The 21,349-nt window shown below is 43.4% G+C and overlaps 1 protein-coding gene across 1 annotated transcript in view; it reads right to left on the bottom strand.

The window, feature by feature from the left end:
• DNAAF8 (dynein axonemal assembly factor 8) overlaps positions 1-21,349 on the bottom strand; it is a 103,280-nt gene that overhangs the window by 50,951 nt on the left and 30,980 nt on the right. Inside the window, 4 exon segments of the mRNA XM_071571512.1 lie at positions 229-345; positions 8,530-8,721; positions 13,142-13,300; positions 16,996-17,187. Coding sequence (XP_071427613.1) covers positions 229-345; positions 8,530-8,721; positions 13,142-13,300; positions 16,996-17,187 — 660 coding nt within the window.

Here is a 21,349-nt window from a genome sequence, read left to right as displayed (position 1 = left end):
AACCCACACATTTCAAAGTTTAATTTTTTGTGGCTCAGAGCAATCAGCACATCAATACTGATGGCATAAACCACTCAGCTGCTACATTTAGGTCTGAATGAAAAATACTTCAAGATCAGTATTTGTACCAAACCTCAAGACTGAAATATTCCAGATCACTTCATTGTCGCTCAGTGTCCCACATCGTCCCACACGTGAGGAAGGAGTGGTCTGTTTGCTGTTCTTTACCTCAGTGTCTGTGTCTCTGGAAGCCTCCAAGGCACTGCTGTCAGGGAAGTACTAGTCACCACTTTCAACTGTCTGCCAGTAAAATCCATTTGGCACCATAAACACCTTCTCCACTGCCTGAAACACACAAAGTACATCTCTCACTTGTATGTTATCTTGGTCTCTCAAAATAGAGGGCTGGGAAAAACAGAGTATTTTATGGCTAGAGACCACCCAAGGATGCACATTGATGGGTTAAACTCATTAGTCCAGTGTTGCTAATATATCATTTGCTTTCTTAAAACCATTCTACTTGCTCCAATTAAGTGATATCCTAACAATATGAACACGCAACTGTTTCCCAAGAGCCTGAGCATTCTTAGCATCCAACCCAGAGACTCTCCAGCACACAAAGCACCCACAACATCACCACCAGTTGCATCCATAGGCTAAGCAGCAGAGCCTTGATTCTCCATGACTGTGCTGAGCACTCAGCAGAAAAGGGCACTGTGAAAGCAATGCCCTAATTAACTAATCAAATGGAAGGGTAGGGGAGAAATTTCATGAACCTTTACATGCCTGTAACCAGAACAGGACATTTCTCCTGTGCTCATGTCACCACAAGTGACACATATCTGTAAGTTTTACTGTGTCACATACGCAGGGATAGGCAAAAAGCTGCCATTTAGGTCACAGCTCAACAGAAGGGCAGCATTGCCCAGACTCAGCACCTTATTTTGTTTCTCATACATTTTCTGGGCAGCCAAGCAAGTAACTTGTTCAAGTGCAAGTGTAAAGATGTGTCACTCATGAGAATGTACTGTGACTGGATGTTCAGTAAGCAAGGCTATAGTCCAGGGACAAAGGCAACTTTTGAAAGTCATGTTTGACGAGTTCTGGTTTGCGAAGAATTGATATTGAACATTCCAGAAACACAGATGCATTTATGCAAAATTCACAGGGGGCAGGATTCATTCTAAGAATGAAAAATAAATGGTAACTTTTGAGACACAGGCTCAGGTGTGGCTTCACTTTTAAAGACTCTATTTGATCTAGAGCAGTTATTAATTTGTCCTCATCTCATGTGGACTGACCTTTTCAAAAAGCAGAAAAAGAAATTAATTTTCAACATGATTTTACCAGGACTTTTACTATGGAGAGAAAATGGGCTAACAGTGCATGGAGAAGCATCCATTGTGCATTCTAAGGTACATATAATGCTGATTAATTGTGTAATCACCTGAGAGATTCTGTGTGTACTGCTTAGCCAATGACAGACACTTCACAGCATCCTACAAATGTTTAAAAAATAACAACCAGAAAATCAAATTAATTTGAACATTAAAATTCTTCTGACAACTTCCTTTCCATTTCAGTAACGTTTTGTGTTGTCTCCTTCCTCTATTTCTTGTGCTTCATGAGACATTTGCCTAAAAGCAGAACTGGGGATTTCACTATTCATGCTGTTTCAAACCAATCAACTACTCCAAACCCATATCTTTGGTATCTCTCAGTGGATTTGTCCATTCTGTCCTGCAACTCGTTGTTCCCCAGCCTGTGCTGGTGATATTACACTTGATTGCTCTGGAAAAGGTCATCAGAGGAAAAGTGGATTTAAGGAAACAGAAGATTACCTCTGTTTCCAATGTAAGATGCCAGCTCCCACATGCAACACTGGCACAGCATTCCCACTCCACAAAAGGGGAATGCAGCAAGACCTCAGTCTTCTATTTATTCAAGCTGCTCCTTGAACAAATCTCATGCCTCATCTCTCTCAAGAAGAAGGAAGAGAAGAGACAAATGTGGTCAAACCAACACCAGCCTCTGTTTCCACAGAAATCTCCAGGATAATTAACCAGCCCCAGTTAGGACACATTGGGAAATCCAAGGTAAAATCTGCCCTTCAGGAAGGACGACAGTGTAAGCTGTGGATCGGGGTGATCCCAGGCCAGCCTCCCTGCCTGCCAGAGCAGGGATCTGGCCACACCTCTGGGACATTGTTCCTGAGATTTGTCAAATTCTGTTTTCTAACAACCAACTTGAATGTGAGTTCACAAAGCAGCAGAAAGTGAAGCTTGAAAAATCTTAGTTCTCCTAGAAAATCCTTCTCATGAGTTAGAAACAGACAGATGGCTGTGATATGAGAACTCTGCTTTGTCCACTCTGGCTAAAATGTACCAGTGGAGAACTCCTGGCACAGCCTTCCTATCCATGAGCAGGAAAATCGGGGAGAAGGTCACTTTCCCTGTGCATGTAGGAGAGAATTGCATCAAGTCAGTCATTATAATACTGAGATGAGCCCTATTTGACACATAACATAGAGCACCTCTCCACAGGCAGTTGCAGGACCTTCTGATCACTGTAATAACTGGCAATTTCAACACTATTTATGATATTTTAGTGCTACTTTTAATGTTCCAAGAGAGTGTAGGCATAAGAATTGTATTGGTTTCACCTCAGGGTTCATTTCTCTCACGCCTCCAACATCATCACAGCAGCTGTAAAGCTTCTGTGCCAACACAGCAGTTGAGGAAGCCTCTCCCAGGCCAGGGGGTCCATCATCTCTGCACACTGACCTGTCTCCTGGTGGGAGGAGAGGATATTCCCCCCCAAGAAGAGGGGGTGATACCTACCTGAAAATACCTCTCCTGTGAGGTTCTGCAGACTCTGAGCGCTGTAACAACCTCACATCTCATGGGAAAGGCATTATTCCAGGGAGGAAAGTTCTCTACATCAGCCAACAGCAGCAGCACAGTGGCAGGAATCCTTTGACTTATGCTGTGACAGGTTTCAAACCCCAGATTCACAGAACCACGACCATTGCCATGGCTGTGTCTGCAGGGCTTTTGACAGCACCAAAATCCTTTCCATCCAAACTGTCGCAATCAGGAAAAGCAAGGAGGAATGACACCTTCATAACATCCCATTTGTATTATTCCTTTTTGTCAATTATCCTTGTTCTTATTTGGTTTAAGTGACAAATTCCAGTATCTGCTACCTTAAAACACTGGAAAAGACCAGTTTGTACCACAAGTAGGATTGAACATGAACCAGTTTTTCCAAAAGCACTTAAAAGAAACCCTGAGCTACTGTTTTGTTTCAGACAATATTACCCAGACAAAGCTAGATAGTTATGGGAGAGAAATTCACAGCAGAACAAAAACACGTTCTAAAATCCTGAGCAGAAACAAGAATAAGCACATTTCAGAGAAGGCTGGAGCTGCATGGAGTAAATCCATGAATATTTAGCTGTCATCCAGAAATATGACCAAACCCATGATGTCTTCTTCATGCTTCCAGTGTATTCTCTTCCCTTCTCTGATAACAAAGAAATAGCTTTTGCTGTCAGATGATCTAAAAGTTGCAACGAGTCTTCCAGACTGCTTCCCAGCCACAGAGGGAAAACAGAAACTGCAGGGAGAATTCTCATGTACTTCACAATCTCATCTCCTCACATGCAAGGTCGTTCCCAAGGTAAAGATGTGCTCAGCCATTATTGCTGTGAGATACCACCAAACCCCTCACAGAGTTTGGGAGCTGCATCTTCAGAGCCACTGCAAATTCTGTAACTTCTCCTTTCCAGCCCCACTGAGCACATCAGGGACAACAAATCCAGCACAGCTCATGTCTGATGTGATTCACCAAATCATGTCCCTAATTTAGGCAGCATCACTCTTGAACTGCCTCCTTTCTCCACTGCCATGAATCCCAACACATTAATATTCCTTGAGGAATCCAGATTAACACATTGTTCCCTGCACATTTTCCCTCCCCACTGTGCATATTCTCTTCAAATGGCTACAGAATTTAGCACAGGATCTCCTTGACAAAATTCTTCTCCATATTCTGAACCAGTCATTGATCTGAATAATGTATGGGAAGTTCCCATTTTTTCCTCTTTCTGGAAGCTTTCTTCAGCTTGCAACTTTGCAGGAGACACTTCTTGCCTTGTAGGTTCTCATTTAAATGAACTTACTAAAGAGAATGTGCTTCATTATTATGGATAATTTTTAATTTCTTTAAATTTTATTAATAAGTGAAACAGATGCTATAGGAAAGAAAAGATCCTACAGGAAATGTGGAGATAACCATAAGAAGATCCCAGGCAGCAAAAAGGCTGGGATAAAGGGGGCTAATCAAGGAAGACATGGGTATATTTCAAGCAGTTTGAAATGGATCTCACTTCCCCTTGTTCCCCTTCTAGACAGGGAAAGGTATATCTTTAAGCACAGAGGAGAGAGTGAGACAAGAGCTTGCAGCCTTTGTGCCATCGTGCACAGCACTAACAGCAAAGCACATTAGCTTGAGAGCTCTTTAAAGTTGCTCTTTTCTGGAATTATGAGCAATGGCCACAATTTAAATGTGAGCTATCAAATTTTAGGAAGAATGAAAAACTGTAATGGTTTATTCCTCCCCGAGCTATGCCTTCATTTGTGCCGGTTCTGGTAGACATCACTTTAGTCCTTCCTGCTTCTAAAGGTTAGGGGTTTTTTTACTTACAAATACCAATGACTGCCTGAACTCCTCGCTCCAGGAAAACCAATGACAGACTCCAGCAAGACTCAGCTGGGGCCAGGGTGTCACCTTCTCCCTTCTGCATCCTGAAGATACAGCCATGCACCTATTCTGTGCTGCACTATGGATTATTTTCTGTAACTGCATAGACATGAGGTCCCAGGACAAATGTTTCACCCACAGACAAGTCATACCCATGTGGAGCCATCACTCAGATGGTGCTCTCACCAAAGCTGTTGATACAACTTTATCATGCTGCACAGCAAACTCAGGGTACCAGACATACAAGATCAGGCCCTTTGCACCAACTTAGATAAAGACAAGATGTGAGCAAGATTTGGAAAGCAAAGGGCAGGATAAACCTGTCCTTTTGAATCTCCTGCTTGCCACCTTTAGCCTGGATTTCAAACAGCCAAGCTGCTGGACTCCTGCCATGCTGGAGGCCTCATCCTATTGGTCTGGGTTGGGGAAGCAGATGTGGAAGAACTGCTCTGGATGTTTTATCCCTCCCTAATGCCCAGCTCAGCTGCACAACAATCAAGTCTTTCAAGCTTTGGAGGAGGAGAACACAACCTTGATCCATGCAGTAAACCAGAGCTGACAGCGACATGTGGGTCAGGTCTCAGAGCTGGGCAAATTGTGCTACACTCCAGGTAGCTCAGGCTGGAAAACAAAACACAGCTTGGCCCAGCTTAGGTGCTGCTCAGAGTGTCTCCTTACAGCATTAAAGGAGAAGCAGAGAACACATGGGGTAATAACCCCCAAACAAACCAGCATAATTGTCCCCATCACAGACACTGAACCACAGCATACCCCAGTTATTACAGTTTGGGATGTATGAAAGGTAACGTCCCTACAGACACAGGCTGAAGAGAGTTGGGTGAAACGCTGATGTAGTAACAGTTCCCTGAGCATGACTCCCTCAGCACTGAAGATAAATGAAGTTATAGTAAAAGACAGTGGAAGATGCTGAAGGCACCAAGGCCATGGTGCCTGTCAATGAAATAATGTCACAGCATTCAAACTCTAAAGCTCAGAGTGTTCTCATTGAGCTCATGCTGAAACACACATTCACAGACCTGAAAGATCCTCTGGAACTGCCTCCCACTTCCTCTTCGGAGGCTGCACACAGATCTCAGGCAACCACATCTCTAAATCAGGTCCTTTAAGTGCAACTAGTGCTGCATCCAGGCCCCATTCTTCCACAGAATCTACATGGATTTTGAGTTCATCAGCCATGTACAGCTCTTTTGTTATGTGGTTATGTCAGCATTTGAAATACAATTTTCAAAGTCTGCACATGTGTGAGGCTCCTCTGGTCACACAGTTAACATCAACTCTAGCAGGGGAAGCCCAAAAGTCTGAAATACCACATAAAAGAACTTCTATACTTTCTTCCAGCCCCCTCCCATATATCAACCTTTCTGTTAGGTCAGTCTGTGCAGGCTGAAGGTTTTGGCAGGATTGGGTGACAATATCAGGGCAAATTTAGCTCCCTGGACTCAGTTCTGGTATTCTTAGCTATGTTTAACCAGAAAAATATATAATTTTTAAAAATGGAGCTTTGCTTAAGTGAAAAGCAAGGAGGGAACTTTGTGTAGACCTGCCCTTATTCATTTCTATTGTCTTAAAAGGGAACACACAACCCTCATGTCAGAGCAGGGAATCTACTAAAGGAGCAGCACACAGGGAACTGATCACCTGGAGGTGCAACAAAATCCCTAAAACCTTGCTGACCCATCCAGCACTGCCACGCCCTGACTGCTCTGTCCTGGCAGGCACCTACACAGTTTGGGAGTTCAAGGAGATGCTGTGGAAGGACACCAAAAGATGATGAGCAAACATCCCAGTGTCCAGAACAACTGAGGGAGAGAAAGAGAATTCCAGTATGAAACAAATAGGCAGAGGAAAAGCAGCATCAACACTACATATGTTGTCTGTTTCCCTAAGGTTAATGCATCCTAAAGCTTGACAGCAAAAACTACTTTTATTTTATGCTAATATGAAGAAATCCTATTTTTTCTGACAAGGGACCTTTAGTAACTTCCACAGAGCTGTTGTCATTCCTACCTAACCTGGGGTTTAATGACTGCATTGTTCCATCAGCCTGTCAGGATTTCTGTCTGTAATCTACTTGGAGGAAAAGGAAGTACTCACTGCATGCTTCTCCATGCAGGAGCAGGTGCTGTGGTCTGCTTATTTTGTATGTACTGCCTCAAAACAAATACAAATACATAAAAAGCAAAATATGGATCACTGGCTTTGCACAAAACCTTCACACCAATGAAGTTAAAAGAATATGATATTGAATTTTCTATGCAGCACTTTTTGGTTGTATTTTAATAACACATGGGAACATTCTCAGTTGGTACCACTTTGTAAAAGCTTCAGGGCACACATCAGGGTAGCTGCTGCTTGCTGAGAGTGTGGCTCATTGAGCCCTGCTTTGGAAATCAGCTTTTCTGCTTAAACAGCTATAAAAAATGTGGCTGCCCCATCCCTGGAAGTGTCCAAGGCCAAGTTGGACAGGGCTTGGAGCAACCTGGGCTACTGGAAGGTGTCCCTGCCCATGGCAGGGGGTGGGATGAGATGAGGTTTAAGGTCCCTTCCAACCCAAAGTATTCTGTGATTCCATGTTTCTACAAAAAAACCCCACAACACAGTGGTCTCAGCCTAACTCAGGCCTGGGAGCCTGGGTGGCACAGAGCACTTGAACTTGGGAATGGAATGTGGTTTTTAAATTGACTTCAGGTTTTCTATGGCATCAAGGCAAAGATCCACCCTCAGAAAGTGCCTGTGATCTTGCTGTTCAACTCCTAATGATTTATAATTCTCCTAATAAGGGGTTTGCATAAAACCCCTGACTGTTTTAAATGATGCCTTATTTTATGCCTTAAAAACTATGGCAGATTTATCTTTTATGAGTACATCATGCTGCTTTATGGCACTTGCTTCTGCTTGAAAGCCACAGTGACTGCAAATCAACAACACTAAGCCTTCCCTTTCCTCCACAGAAAATGGATAAACCTTTAGGCAAATTGCTAAGTGCACTGCTAAGCCCCTAAGCTTTCATGGCATTGATTCTCACAGAGTCACAGTAATCCTCAAATCTGGTTGAAATTGCAGAAAAGTTCTCCTGCTACGTTATTTTCAAAACTAAAACTTCTCTGTGAACCAGAATTGCAGGTTTTGCCTTCCCTGGAATTCTGTCTCAAGGGTTTTGTTGATTTAGAAATATTGGGGAAAGACCACGATTTGGTCAAGTTATGGGAAAGAAACACACAGAACATTCCCTCAAAAGGTATAGAAATCAGGCCATATTAAATTTGCCTTGAAAACCCACACTAAATATTTACACTAAGGGTAGGAAAGTTTGTAAAGGGCTAAAAGAAAAGCTGCATGCCCTCAAGGAATAAACTCCCCCCATAAGTATAATGAATTCTTGCAATATTTCATACACTTGAATATTTGTTATGGAGCACTTGTTAAGCTAAAAGAAGGGAAAAGGTAATTGTTATTCTGCTTATAGACAGCAGAGAGTGTTCTTGCAGACATCTCCAGGCAGGGAAGAGATTGGAAGCACTTGATTTTGAGAGGTGTTACATCCTCATAACTCACTTCCCTGAAAATCTACAAATACTAAAATTACAGAAACATAGAATATTCAGATACTAGAAGCATTTGTTTTCAAACTCTGCTTAAAACCTTTGCTAAAGTGAGGAAGAATATTTGTTAACACTGAAAGAACAAGTGTTACTGGACCTGAGAAAACAGTTGCCAGAATTCCAAGCCTTTCTGTACAGTTACCTGAGGGTCAGGATTAACAGCAGCAACATTACTGAGCAGGACAGAAGGAATTTCATGAACAAGTGGACACAGCTGTTTTTGGAAGGGACTGGCTGGTTCTGTCCTCCACCAGATAACATCTGGAAGCCACGTAGAGGCAAGAAATGCAGAAATCTTCTGGTAAAACACAGATGATCCCTGTAGATCTGCGTTCTGCAAAGAGTCAATGGTTAAAAATCATTGCTGGTGGCCTGTGCTGGTTTAAAGGTGAACCAGCAGGGGAAATGAACTCACCACGAGAGAGATTATAAGACAGAGCTAAAATTTAATAATAATATTACAATAACAACACTGACACACAAGGGAAATTGCTTTCAACTCACAAAACCCCAGCAGTATAACCCAGTGTCCTGGGGCACAAACCCAAGGGGGTTTGTTTGCCCTTGTGCTGAGACCCCTGTGGTTCCCCCAAGTCCAGAGCAAAAGGAAGTGGAAAACCTGTTGGTGCAGGCGAGGGCTGTGGTCTGGCTGAGAGTGGTGATCTCCTCCTGTCAAGGTCCTGCTGCTGCTCTGGATCCGACAAGAGGTTTCCGAGGTCTTCTTACCCACCACTTATGTACCCTCAGGGAGCTCTCAGTCCCTCCCCCTGGGCGGGGACTCACACAATGGGTGATTAACTCTGGGAGCCAGGGGGTGTTGAGCTATTGATGGCCCATTAGCAGCTCCGCCCCCTCAGGCTGGGTGTGAAGGTGATAATGGCTCCCTGGGCAGCTGCTGCTAATGGCCCATTGTCCTTGGGGAATGAATAGAGGGGGTAGAATACACAGCTTTGATCACCCCCACACAGGGTTAGCTGGTCCCTCCTGCTGAACTAGGACATGGCCTTAGGAGTTTTCTGTCTGTACTCTGCACCTGGAACAGCTCCTTCTCTGTCTGCAGCCATCCCAGATGCCAGTTCCACACAGCTGCACTTCAGATTCACCAAACCAATCCCTAATGGAACACCTCACAGGCAGATGACACCACACTTAGAGAGAGAGAAAATGCCATAAACAGGACCATAAAGCAGCCCAGTACAATGAAACATTGATTTTCAAAGGGTTTCATAAGGATATGAATGAATATATTGACATCACATCCCTGGAAGTGTTCCAGACCAGGTTGGATGGGTCTTGGAGCAACCTGGGCTAGTGGAAGGTGTCCCTGCCCATGGCAGGGGTGGAATGAGATGAGCTTTAAGGTCCCTTCCAACCCAAACCATTCTGATTTTTTTAAGATTGAGACTAATATTAATACATTAACATTGAACACTGCACTGCTAAATTAGAGTTTTCCGTCATTTAACCACCTCTTTAAGCTCCATTGTTCTTCAGGTTGGTTCTTAATTAACAAAAAAACCTGATTACCTCAATGAGACCTAATTAGAAATTAACAGACTCCACAATTATGCAAAGCATCTTCTTTCCACCAGCTATTCAAAGGAAGTGATTGTCCCATCCTTCTCTTTGCTGGGGCAGCCTCATCTTGAGTTCTGGGGACCACAATATCAGAAGTATCTAAAGCTATAAGAGATTGTCCAAAGGAGGGACACAAGGATGGGAAAGGGTTTGAGGAGTGTCTGAGGGCACTTGGTCTGTTCGGCTGGAGGAGACTGAGAGCAGACCTCATCAGGGTCTGCAGCTTCCTCACAAGGGGCAGTGGAGGGGCAGCTACAACCTCTGCTCTCTGTAACCAGGGACAGGACACAAGGGAATGGCTGGAGCTGTGTCAGGTACCAGGAAAAGGTTCTTCCCCCAGAAAGTGGTTGGGCACTGGAACAGGCCTCCTCAGGGCAGGGATCACAGCCCCAAGGCTGTCAGAGCTCAGGGAGCGTTTGGACAATGCTCTCAGGCACGTGGTGTGCATTTATAACTATTAGACCTTGGGATGGAGAAATAAAATGTGATAAATAACAAAACATACACAGATGACAGTAAATAAGGAGTTGATGGCTCAGAGCCCCCTTTAGGGTTTGAAAATGGACTCTGGGCTCTACATGTTAAGAACATTGAAATACCAATTTGTCATAATGTTAAACATGTACACATACTACGTACGTCTCTTTTGCAGAGTCCAAAAAGAGTAACTAAGGTTTCCCTACATTCCTGTAGCAAACAGATGCAACAAAAGGACCTGGAAAGCCAGTCATATTTTGAAGGTAAGCCCTCGTAAGTGATACTCTTTGTGCCCATAGGAGACAACTGGAAGAACCAGTTAAGTGCTTCAACAGAATTTTGTTATTCAATTCAACCATTAAAATCCTGCACATTAACAGTACAGCGAGAGCCTGAGGACTTAAGGGTGAGGGAAAAAATCCACCCCATTTCTCTCCAGCTGTAGTTGGAGATGCTCAAGGGGAGGAACAGGGAGACAGGTCAAATTGCTGTCATTTTTCTTCTCTCTGCTGTGGCTGACATTTGGCCTTGTGTTGTTGCTATTAGATCTCTGCTGGGGAAAGCAGCAGCTTTACAAACACCTCAGGAAAGCAAAATGAACAGAAGTCAGTGGTACCACAAAGATAAGGCCTCTAATGAGAGGGAACTGAGTTACACACACAGTCCTGCTTGAGGGAACTGTCCCAATGCCTGTAGGTCACTGCTCTGCATCACAGCTGAGATGATCAGTGACAGGACCCAGGGGAATGTCCTGGAGCTGTGTCAGGGCAAGGTTAGGTTGGATATCAGGAAAGGGTTCTTGCCCCAGAGGGTGGCTGGGCACTGAACAGGCTCCCCAGGGCAGTGGGCACAGCACCAAGGCTGCCAGAGCTCAGGGAGTGGATAATCCTCTGGGAGACAGGGTGTGTCTCCTGGGGATGGTCCTGTACAGGGCTGAAAGTTGGACTGCATGATCCTTGTGAGTTCCTTTCAACTCAGCATATTCTGTGATTCTGTGAGGTTTTTATGATGAGGGTGGGCAGGCCCTGGCACAGGTTGCCCAGAGAAGCTGTGGCTGCCCTGGAAGTGTCCAAGGCCAGGTTGGACAGGGCTTGCAGCAACCTGGGCTGGTGGAAGGTGTTCCTGCCCATGGCAGGGGTTTGGACGCAATGGCCTTGAAAATACCCCTTCCAAACTAACCTATACCATGAGTCTATGACATGGAGTGGAGAAACTGCACAGCTTGTTTCACCAGCTTGTGATATAACCCTTCCCAGATCCAGCCAAACGCTCAGAGCAGTCCAAGCCCACAGCTCCAGAAGTTCATTCAATTGGGTAACACTGCTCATATTTTGAACATACTCAGGGCTCACTAATTTTGCTGCTTTGCCCAACTCCTTAGCTGAAACCAGCAGGGAGCAACCGGGACAGTGGGCAGGAGGCAGGTCAGTCTTTGTTCCTCCATTTGCTTTGCTCCATAGAGGAAACATCTTGAATTCAGTTGCCTGAGACAGAAATAGGAATTAAACCTTTGTCCAGTCCAGCACACTGCCTGCTCTCATCAGTCTCTGCCCGCGGGCTCTTCTGTCCAAACACTAATGCTTATTGTTTGGGGGGCTTTTTGGCAGTGTTTTATTCATGACATTTGGTGCCAGCATCAATCATTTACTTGCAGGAGTACTGGAGCCACAGCTGTCAAACTCCAGGCTTTATGATACATCATGGGAAATTCAACTTTTTCTGCTCACAGGCAGACACCTGCATCAAAAGAACTCTTGCTGCAGCTGAGCATGGGGATTTAAGTGAGTTTTTAAAACTTGTTAACACCTCCTATTCCATTTAAACTTCACATCATGTATCCATCAGATATAATCCAGATATATGGGGGTATACCTGTTACCATTACTGGGGTGAAACGGGCAAAAATAGAGTAGAAAATCCACTACCAGCTCATTGAAGCCACAAATATTGCTTTGAGCCACCAGAGAGGAGCTCACCAGCCTCACCAGAGCACCAATTGCAAGAGTAGCAATAACACCTAAAAAGCGGTCTCCAAAAAAGGAATAGGAACAAGATGTTCAGAATTCCAACCTGTATCATATCAGTTTCATGAAAAGACAGAACCAACAAACCAGACCACACAGCTGCTATTTCATAGCTCTGTTGTGTTCAGGACACCAATTCATATCATGCTCTATATTACATGTGCCACCTGCATGTGCTTGTGTGCACGACCTTCCAGCTTGGTGTTTTATTGCACAGCTCTTTGCTGTCTATCAGACTTGAGGGCTCAGGTCGTGCTTCCAGGCCCTGACTCCTAGGAGCCAAACAGCAAGACAATATTCCTTCCTCTATGCAACACTTGACGTGGTTGAAGTACAAGAGAAAAAATCATTATATGTGCCAAAAATGTGTCTCCTCTGAATCCAGTGAAATTTCTGCAGTGTGAGGTTACAGCTAATGAGCAATAGAGAAAAAATTATACCATAGAGAGATGGTTTCTTGTCTGCACACAAACTAAATTCAGCAGAACTGAGGACAGCTTGGCTTGGCAATTATTTGTAAGCAATCTTTCAGTTCCCACAGTACTGGGCTGCTCACTCACTCCAGTTTAGAGCAGCACTTACGCGGTTCTATCCTGCCTTGCTGAAAGTTGACCTCAAATTGGCATATCCAGGCCTGGCCAAGAACAATGGTACCTGCCCATGGCTGCTGTGCACAACTTGTGTCTCATGGGGCTCAGGGCAGCTCTGGGCTGGGGACTCACCTGCTGGGATCAGAGCAGCACAGAGGGCCAAGCCTTCCTCCCTCCAGGACTGCTGCAGCCCCACCACCTCAAAGAGAGCTTTGGGGCCATTGTTCCTTTTCAGAGGAGGCACCTGTAAATCCATTGGAACAGAATTTCACTCTTAGATGTACTGAAAAAAAATCCTTTATCTTCCTCTGTTGCTTTTGAGTAGAGCCCCCCCACCTAAAACAATTCAGGGAGTGTTCAAGCTTGATTAGTAGATTAGCTATGGTTTAGCCAGTAGAAAAATCCATAAAGACCAAATTAAATAGGAATAACATGTCGGTTTGATAAGTCACAGGATTTATTTTCTCAATGAGGACTTACAAGCTCTGATCCCCACCAGTTTCACTATGTGAGAGCAGGAGTGAGAAGAGTCCCTGTCAACACTGTGTGGAATGTTCCTGTCACAGCACCACCATGTGTGCCCTTATCAATGATTAGGAGATCAATCCCAGTTCAAAAATCAATGCAAAGTGATGATGTCATTACAAGTGGCTAATGTAGGCTTCCCTAATAAGCCTTTCTCTTTCCCACTGGTGATCACTAATGACTCAAACCCTATCAATCCCCATCCAGTGAATCCCCTTTCAGTTTGACTGAGGTGATTTCTTTTTGGTGGATTTGTTTGTGTACATGTGTGTGGGAGGCATCATCTCAGTTTCCACTATACATATCTGATTTAAACAAAAAAGGGTAAAAAGTGACTTCTGCCAACCCAAGATGAACCCAGGACACAATTTATTATTGTGGATACCACAGTGCAAGGGTTCCAGTAGGAGAGATCACTCCTTGGCTCTGAAGGCTGCTTGAAGCCAGATGAAACATGATACACTTTAACATGCAGGATTACATGAAAAACTTTATTATAGGTTAGAAAAGAGACACCTGAAACAGAGTGGGGAGACACTGGAGCACCTGCAAAATAGGCAAAAGAGGGCAAAAAGCCATGTGTGGTAGTTTTAGTTATGTCTAGATGTAGGCTTTAATTTTAGTAGGCCCTGATAAGGTTACGCAGATTAAGAGAGACAAGTGTCACCTGACTTAAGCAACCAAAGAGATATTTCAAATCATTTGACATCAAAACAAGTATAAAAAGAGAGGGAGGTGGAGCTTTGTCTCTTTTTAGTCTTTGCCTTAGACCCACGAGGACGCACTGCCCTGCCTCTGCCGAGATTAGGCCTTGCTGCCATCCCTGCTCTGTTACCCAGGGAGGTGAAAACATTTTCTTGTTAATTTTTCTCCTCTCTTGCTGGGAGTCTTCTCTGGAAGACTTTTCAGGGGGTTTTGTGGGTTTTGGTTAGTTCGAATCTGTATTATTTGGTTGACTGACTCAGTAGAGTTGTTATCATTTCTTTTCACATTTGTACATATATGTGTACATATTGTACTCTGTTTTTATTTTCTCTCTCTTCTGTGTAAATATAGAACCTTGCCATTTTAAGTGTTAGTTCTTGTTTTTTGTCCTCTCTCCCTTTCCCTTGGTGGGGGGCATTCTGACAGGCAACTGGCATTTTGCCAAGCTCAGCCAAAACACTATAGGAAAGCCAGGCATGGGGAATCAGAAAAGCCAGGAGAAAGGAAGGCAGCCTTGTAAGGCAGAGATGCCTGAACCAGAACACACTCTGAATGAAGAGACAGGCAAGTTTGAGTTACAAGACTGGAATTCCTTCTCAGGGTTCTGATAGATAGGTGCTGTTCTCATGGTTTATACCACCACCACCACAATCTGTAGATGGATTATCAGCTCTGCTATTTACTGCATATGTAAACCCAAACTACTTACAGTGAGATGAAGGCCTTTAGAAATATGTTTTCAACACAGTGCCTGAGCACATTTCCAAGCTGTTGCATAGGTCAGCTGGACCACTCAGAATACCAGTATCAGTCCTTGAGTGCTATGAACACTGGTACCACATGGACAATTCTGCAGCAGCTCTGCCACTGGGGAATGGTTTCATCCAGAGGATGCTCTCAACCGGCAGCAACCAATAAAGATATGCTGACTTATATAAGCCAGGGAATCAGTAGAATTACATAGATTACCAGATGAGAATTTGGTCTAAAAATGCCTCAACATTTTCAATTCTTTCAATTACAGAAATGCATAATTTTCCATTGGTATGCAACAGCTGTTCAAGAACCTGTGTGCAACAAATTGGTGGATTTTACTCCAGTTTCTCTTGGGCACAAAGTCCATCTCAGTGTATGACACTACACTCAGAAGAGTGACACTGACCCTAGAAGCTCGTATATCCTTTGAGGCTCTTGAGAGAGCTGCTACAAGTCAGAGTTCTGGGATTTTTAATGGGAATAACACAGGAGAAGAAAGCTCACACTGCAGCTAGTCATGAGCTAACCAGTCTCAGAATGGAAGATTCAGGCTGTGGGGTTGTTCCAATGGCAATTTACATTAGCACTTGTGCTGGTTTGAAGGTAAACCAGCAGGATAAATGAACCCAACTCAAAAAGAGATTACGAGTTAGAGTTACAATTGAATTAAAAGGTAACAATGAATACAATCATACAGAGAAAAAATTGGTTATAACCTACAAAACCCAGATGTATATCCCAGCACCCTGGGGCACGAACAGAGCAGTGTTTGTCAGCCCCTGTGCTGAGCACCAAGAGGGGCCTCTGAGTACAAAGTAAAAGGAAAGGAAAACCTGTTGGTGAGGGTGATGTCACAGTCTGGTTGAGAGTGGTGGTCACAGTCCTGTCAAGGTTCTGATCCTCCTCTGGATCCAACGAGTGGTTCCAGAAATTCCCAAATCCCAAGATTATGTATGCTCAAGTGGGAATGCCCAGTACCTCCCCCAGGGAGGGGTGATTTACTCTGTAGCCATGGGATATTTTTGGAATCCTAAGTGGCCCATTAGCAGACATGACCCCTCAGGCCCAGGAGGGGAGTTATCATACCCGAGTCACTGGGGTGAAGACAGGAACACCCTCCTATCTCACAGGGTCCTTTAACACCCAGCTTGTAGCCTGAGGGGTCAGGTGTGCCCTGGGCAGCTCTTGCCAAAAAGCCATTAATAGTTCATGAGGAATAATGATACAGAGGGTGTAGAATACACAGTTTTGGTTACACCCACACAGTGATAAACTGGTTCTGGCTGCTGAACTAGGACAGAACTAAACTAACACTCAGGAATGTTAGCAATGTTTTAATGAAAGCATGACCATAATTAACAATTAATTCTGTTTAAATGGCATCTAAGTTATTTAACAGCCTAGTGAAGGCTGGCTGCTCAGGGTGAAATCTACCTTGACTGCATGGAACAGCATTGGCATCCCAGAGTCTTTACCAGGGAAAAAAATGAGGCCAGAAGGAGTGAGGAAGAAGTGGTTTTTCAGAGGAGAAAACCTCCTGAACTCAAGGACTATTAAGAAGCAGCAGCCCCTCACTTGTTTACAGCTCTCTTGTCTATCAAAAAGGATTTATTCTTATCTAGAACAAGTGGTTAGAAACAGGCACCAGTATCCATTAGCTTCTTTTGCCAAGGACAAAGTCTAACTCCTCCAGCATCCACTTTTGACAACTGAGAGTCTGGCACAATGATTTTTAACTTCTTCATGAACTACAGACACAATCCAGCTCCCACTGACTCCAGTGAGACTAATTTACGGACTCTAAAGTGAATTAGAACATAATTTCCCCTTTGTTCAGCCACTGTTTTGTAGCTGTTGGAAAGAGAGGGGATCTCAAGAGTGGTTATATATTCACTGGAGGTCAAAACACAGCCCTTCATCACTCAGAACCTTTTGTGCCCTTCATGTACTCACCAGAGAGAGAAGCCACGTTACAAGCGCCTGGTAGATGTTGGCTGCTCCCAGCACCTTGTCAGGCACCTGCCCTTCACACTTATCTGTAGCCACTTGGCAACAACTTATCAGCCAAATGGTCATCAGCAGTACCTCATCCTTCACACTCTGTGGGCCAGGCAATGTGTCAATAGCTGGCAAATAAGAGGCTTCCTGTAAAAAAAAAAAGACAGTATGAAAATGGAAGACATTTGGATTATTGGAACTGTTTCATCACCAAGAATTAATTAAATTCATTGCCATCACAGGAGGGGCAATTAATACCCAAAGAGCATTTAAAAGCCAGGTCATTGTACCAGTGACACCTCCTTGAGCAGTTTGGTTTATCTTGGACACCTGGGTCTTCATGTAGTAAGACACTGCTTGGTGAAGGGAAGGTTCCACAGTCATATCTGGAAAAGTGTGATTGAACTTATTCCGTATTCTTGAAGATTCAGTGGTTTGGATTGGCTTTTGTTGTTGTTGTTTTGTTTGTTTGTTTTGGTGTTTTGATTTGGGTTTTTTAAGTCACTGGAAAGCCTTCAAATAAGCCTGACAGTGTGAAAACTCACTATTTTCTACTTCCCCTACCATTCCTCATTTCATAGATGATGTCCCATTTAAGTTAGCTCACCTCCTTTCTTTAGCATTGATACTTGGTTATTTAGGATGCAAATTCCCACTCCTTTAAGAGATCTGTTCAAGAAACAACTTCAAGCTTGAGTTGCAGACTTACAGATTTTTGTCCCTCCAAATATGCAGTAGCTACAGCTTGTTCTTCCTACCTGTTGTCCCTAATATTCCTTTGGTAAATTAAGACACTAGCCCCTAAATTCACAAAGATTCTCCAGTTCACTTAAAGAGTACTGCTTCTCAACAGTTATGATCATAAAATCACAGAATGGTTTGGTTTGGAAGGGACTTTAAAGAGCTCATTCCATTCCCTGCCATGGGCAGGGACAACTTCCCCTAGACCAGGTTGCTTCAAACCCCATCCAGCCTGGTCTCATGTTTTCAGTTGTTCCATGTAGCCCATAATGAAGATGTCTGCCCACCCCTTTACACTGAATTAACCTTAATTTGATTTACCTATATTTACTTAGAAAGCAATGTAAACTAAATCCAATTAAAGCCACTTTAATTCTGAATGAAAACATCCGCAGAGGTGTTTAATGACTAATCCACTTGACAAGTTAATGTAGCCTGACTTGTGTGTTAGTCCTCAAAATAGACAACTGCTTAGAATAGTTTAAAAACCAAAAGCCCAATAAAAATCCCCAAGCAGATCTCCTGTGTCACCTGGTGTTTCAGTGCCAAAACATCTGCTACAGGCTCAGCACTGTCTGTAAGTATCTAACTGCCATTAGTAATAAAGCAAAAACAGTCACATGCAACTGTCTGATGCTGCAGATCAACATTACTAATGCCATGGTAGTCCTGGGGAGCCAACAGAATTCCTCAGGGCTTTCACAGTACTTCTTCTGAGGGAAAGGAACCTGGAGATCAACAGGAAAAGATGACCTTCTACACTCTATATTGGAGAATTGATTCTTTCTTCCTCTCTCAAGGGTGTGGAGGATCAATAAGAGGAGGTAATTCAAGAGCTAATGATAAAAATAATATCTACTACTAATTTTCCAGCAGGTAATTTCCAACTACTCCAAATTTGCTTGACCCAGCAGTAGAGGAGGGATCAATAGGTTTTCTGACCAAGAACAGGTAAGAAGTTTACTTTTTAAGAGAGGTTTTGAGCAAGGCTGGTCCTGCCCTCTCCTCTCTCTGTGTGTGGTGATGGCCCTGATTAGCCTGGATGGGTCGAGGGAAACGCCTCAGCCCCCTGGAGGGGTGCTCCCAGCAGAGGACAAAAGCTTGCAAACTAATAAAATTAACATAGGGTGGAGTATTGTTAAATAATGACACAGCCCCCCTTTGTGATATCTTCTATGACCACTCAAGGAGCCCACCACCCTCAGGCATCTGTATCACCCCCTCCAAAAGATTGACTTTAGTCACACAACCACCTGAAATTAAAAAAAGGGGTATAAAAAGAGATGCAGTTTTAACTGCAGGGAGAGAGGGGAAATGTCATCGTCTCTGTTGGGGTAGCTGCTGGCAGCTTGTCCTGCCTCCTCCTACCTCCTGGAACAATGTAGGGGTAAGGACACCATGTGCTTTCTAATTTTCTATACTTTACTTTCTTAACTTTACTTTCTTACAAAGCTTATTCCTTTATACATTCTATCTTACACCTTATGCTAACAGCTACTTTGATTCTTACTTTATAAGCATCTCCTTTACTGTTTTGCTACCTTAATACTAATAACAGTGACTTGCTTTACACTTTGCTATCTTATATTAGTTATTGCTTTTTTTTTGCAATGTGCATTTTCTTTTTCAACATGTGTGTTGATAAGAAGCAGCTGTTCTTTCCTTTTGTGTTACAGAGAGAGAGTGGTGTGCAAGCTATTTTATTGCCCTATGTTACTGAGAGAGTGTCTAGATAAATGCTTTAGGTGGCTGTGGTTTTAGTTAGTAGTTCTTTGTTCCTAGTTTCTGTCTGTTGTGAAAATGGGATACATTGCTGTTGTAACTTAAGTTTGGTGTGTTTGTCTCTGTAAAATGTGTTTTGTGCTGGTTTCTTTTGGGGTCTTTTATTATCAATTAAATACAATCTTGCAGCTGAATGTTATCATGGGCAAAGCGGAACCCACAATAACTGTCACATATTTGTATTATTAATGTTATTTTGGGACCTGGTGTGGGGAAAGTTCTTTTCTAGATATTAAGTGTTGGCTTCAAAGCAGAGGTTAGAATCCTTCCAGCCTGTGTTCTGTCCAGCAGTTCAGCAGGCAGTGCTGGGTTCATAAGGCTCTAATTTTCTGGAAGCGCTTATTTAGCTGATAAGTTCTCCCCAGCTTAAGTGTTGGCTTCATATCAGAGAAATCCTTCCAACCTGTGGGCTGTCCATAGTTGATAGGCAGTGTTGGGAACATAAGGATCTGATTGTCTGGAAGCACTTATTGCTAATAGTTTCTTGTTAATACAGTTAAGACTAGAAATCTTTGCATTTCTGTCTCCCTCCTCCCTTTCATGTGACACTCTGCCAACCTCCTCACCCCAACAAGAACCTAGGTGTAGAATTTAACTGTTTTCAGAAGTAGTCTAATGAACAAAAATGAGCTAATTGTGTTTCATTCTGGACATGAATTGCTGAAATAAGATACAATCAGTGCTTTCTGGGTATATCTTCCCATAGCACTGCCCAATTTACCTCAGTCTACCTATGAAGAGAGTTTCATTTGCCCACTGGCTTTTATTTGTGACAGTATGAGGTCATAAAAGACTAAAATTACTCAAACGATGGCCTATTTGTGGTTGCTCTGGCTGGAATTGTGCTGTCAGAGACAGGCAGCTGACTGTAGTGAAGTGCCAACAATTACCAGAAAGTAAGATATAATTCCCTATTTCCATGCACTTGCTATTTTATTTTGCAATTATAGCTTATGGTATTACAAGTTACAGTCTTTCAGCTCAGTTTTCCAACTACTCTCAGCTCTGGTCTTTCTTTTTTCCACTCTGATACAACAGCACAAGTAGGAGCAGTAACTGCACCAAGAAGGCAACAAGGAACCTCTTCCAAATCCACACAGAAATGAGGAAAAAGGAATTGCAAGATAACTTAAGCAGAACCACATATTCCAGCCTTCAGCTACAGTGGCATTGAACTGACACACACAGAAGCACAATGGCCTTACGCTGAAGGAGGTCAGGGTGAAATTAAATATTAGGAAGAAATTCTTCCCTGTGAGGGTGGGCAGGGCCTGGCACAGGTTGCCCAGAGAAGCTGTGGCTGCCCCATCCCTGGAAGTGTCCAAGGCCAGGCTGGATGGGGCTTGGAGCAACCTGGGCTAGTGGAAGGTGTCCCTGCCCATGGCAGGGGGTGGGATGAGATGATCTTTAAGCTCCCTTCTAACCCAAACCAGTCTGCAATAATCCCAAAAGAAACTACTATTCATAAAACCCATAAATGTGAAGGCCACTGTACAGACAGTAATCTTTTGTAAAGTGGCATTTTATCTCCATATTATTACTATTTCTAAAACAAACTCCAGACATTTACAATCACAGCAAGCCAAAATTTAGTGGACACAAGTTTGTCAACCAGATTGACGTAATTTTGTTCCTAAGAAATAGCTTAAATTGGTTAAATTACAATTTTGTTGATTTTTTTTAAGAGTAGTGTGCATTGCTTTTCCTACACTTCTATACTAGATTGGACAAAGAGCTCCTAAGACAGGGAAACACCATCAAACCCATGAGAGGCTGGAATGACCAA

The sequence above is a fragment of the Pithys albifrons genome, chromosome 16 (assembly GCF_047495875.1).
Source record: "Pithys albifrons albifrons isolate INPA30051 chromosome 16, PitAlb_v1, whole genome shotgun sequence".
In the NCBI taxonomy this organism is placed as follows: Eukaryota; Metazoa; Chordata; class Aves; order Passeriformes; family Thamnophilidae; genus Pithys; species Pithys albifrons.
This window is presented reverse-complemented; position numbering and strand designations above follow the sequence as displayed.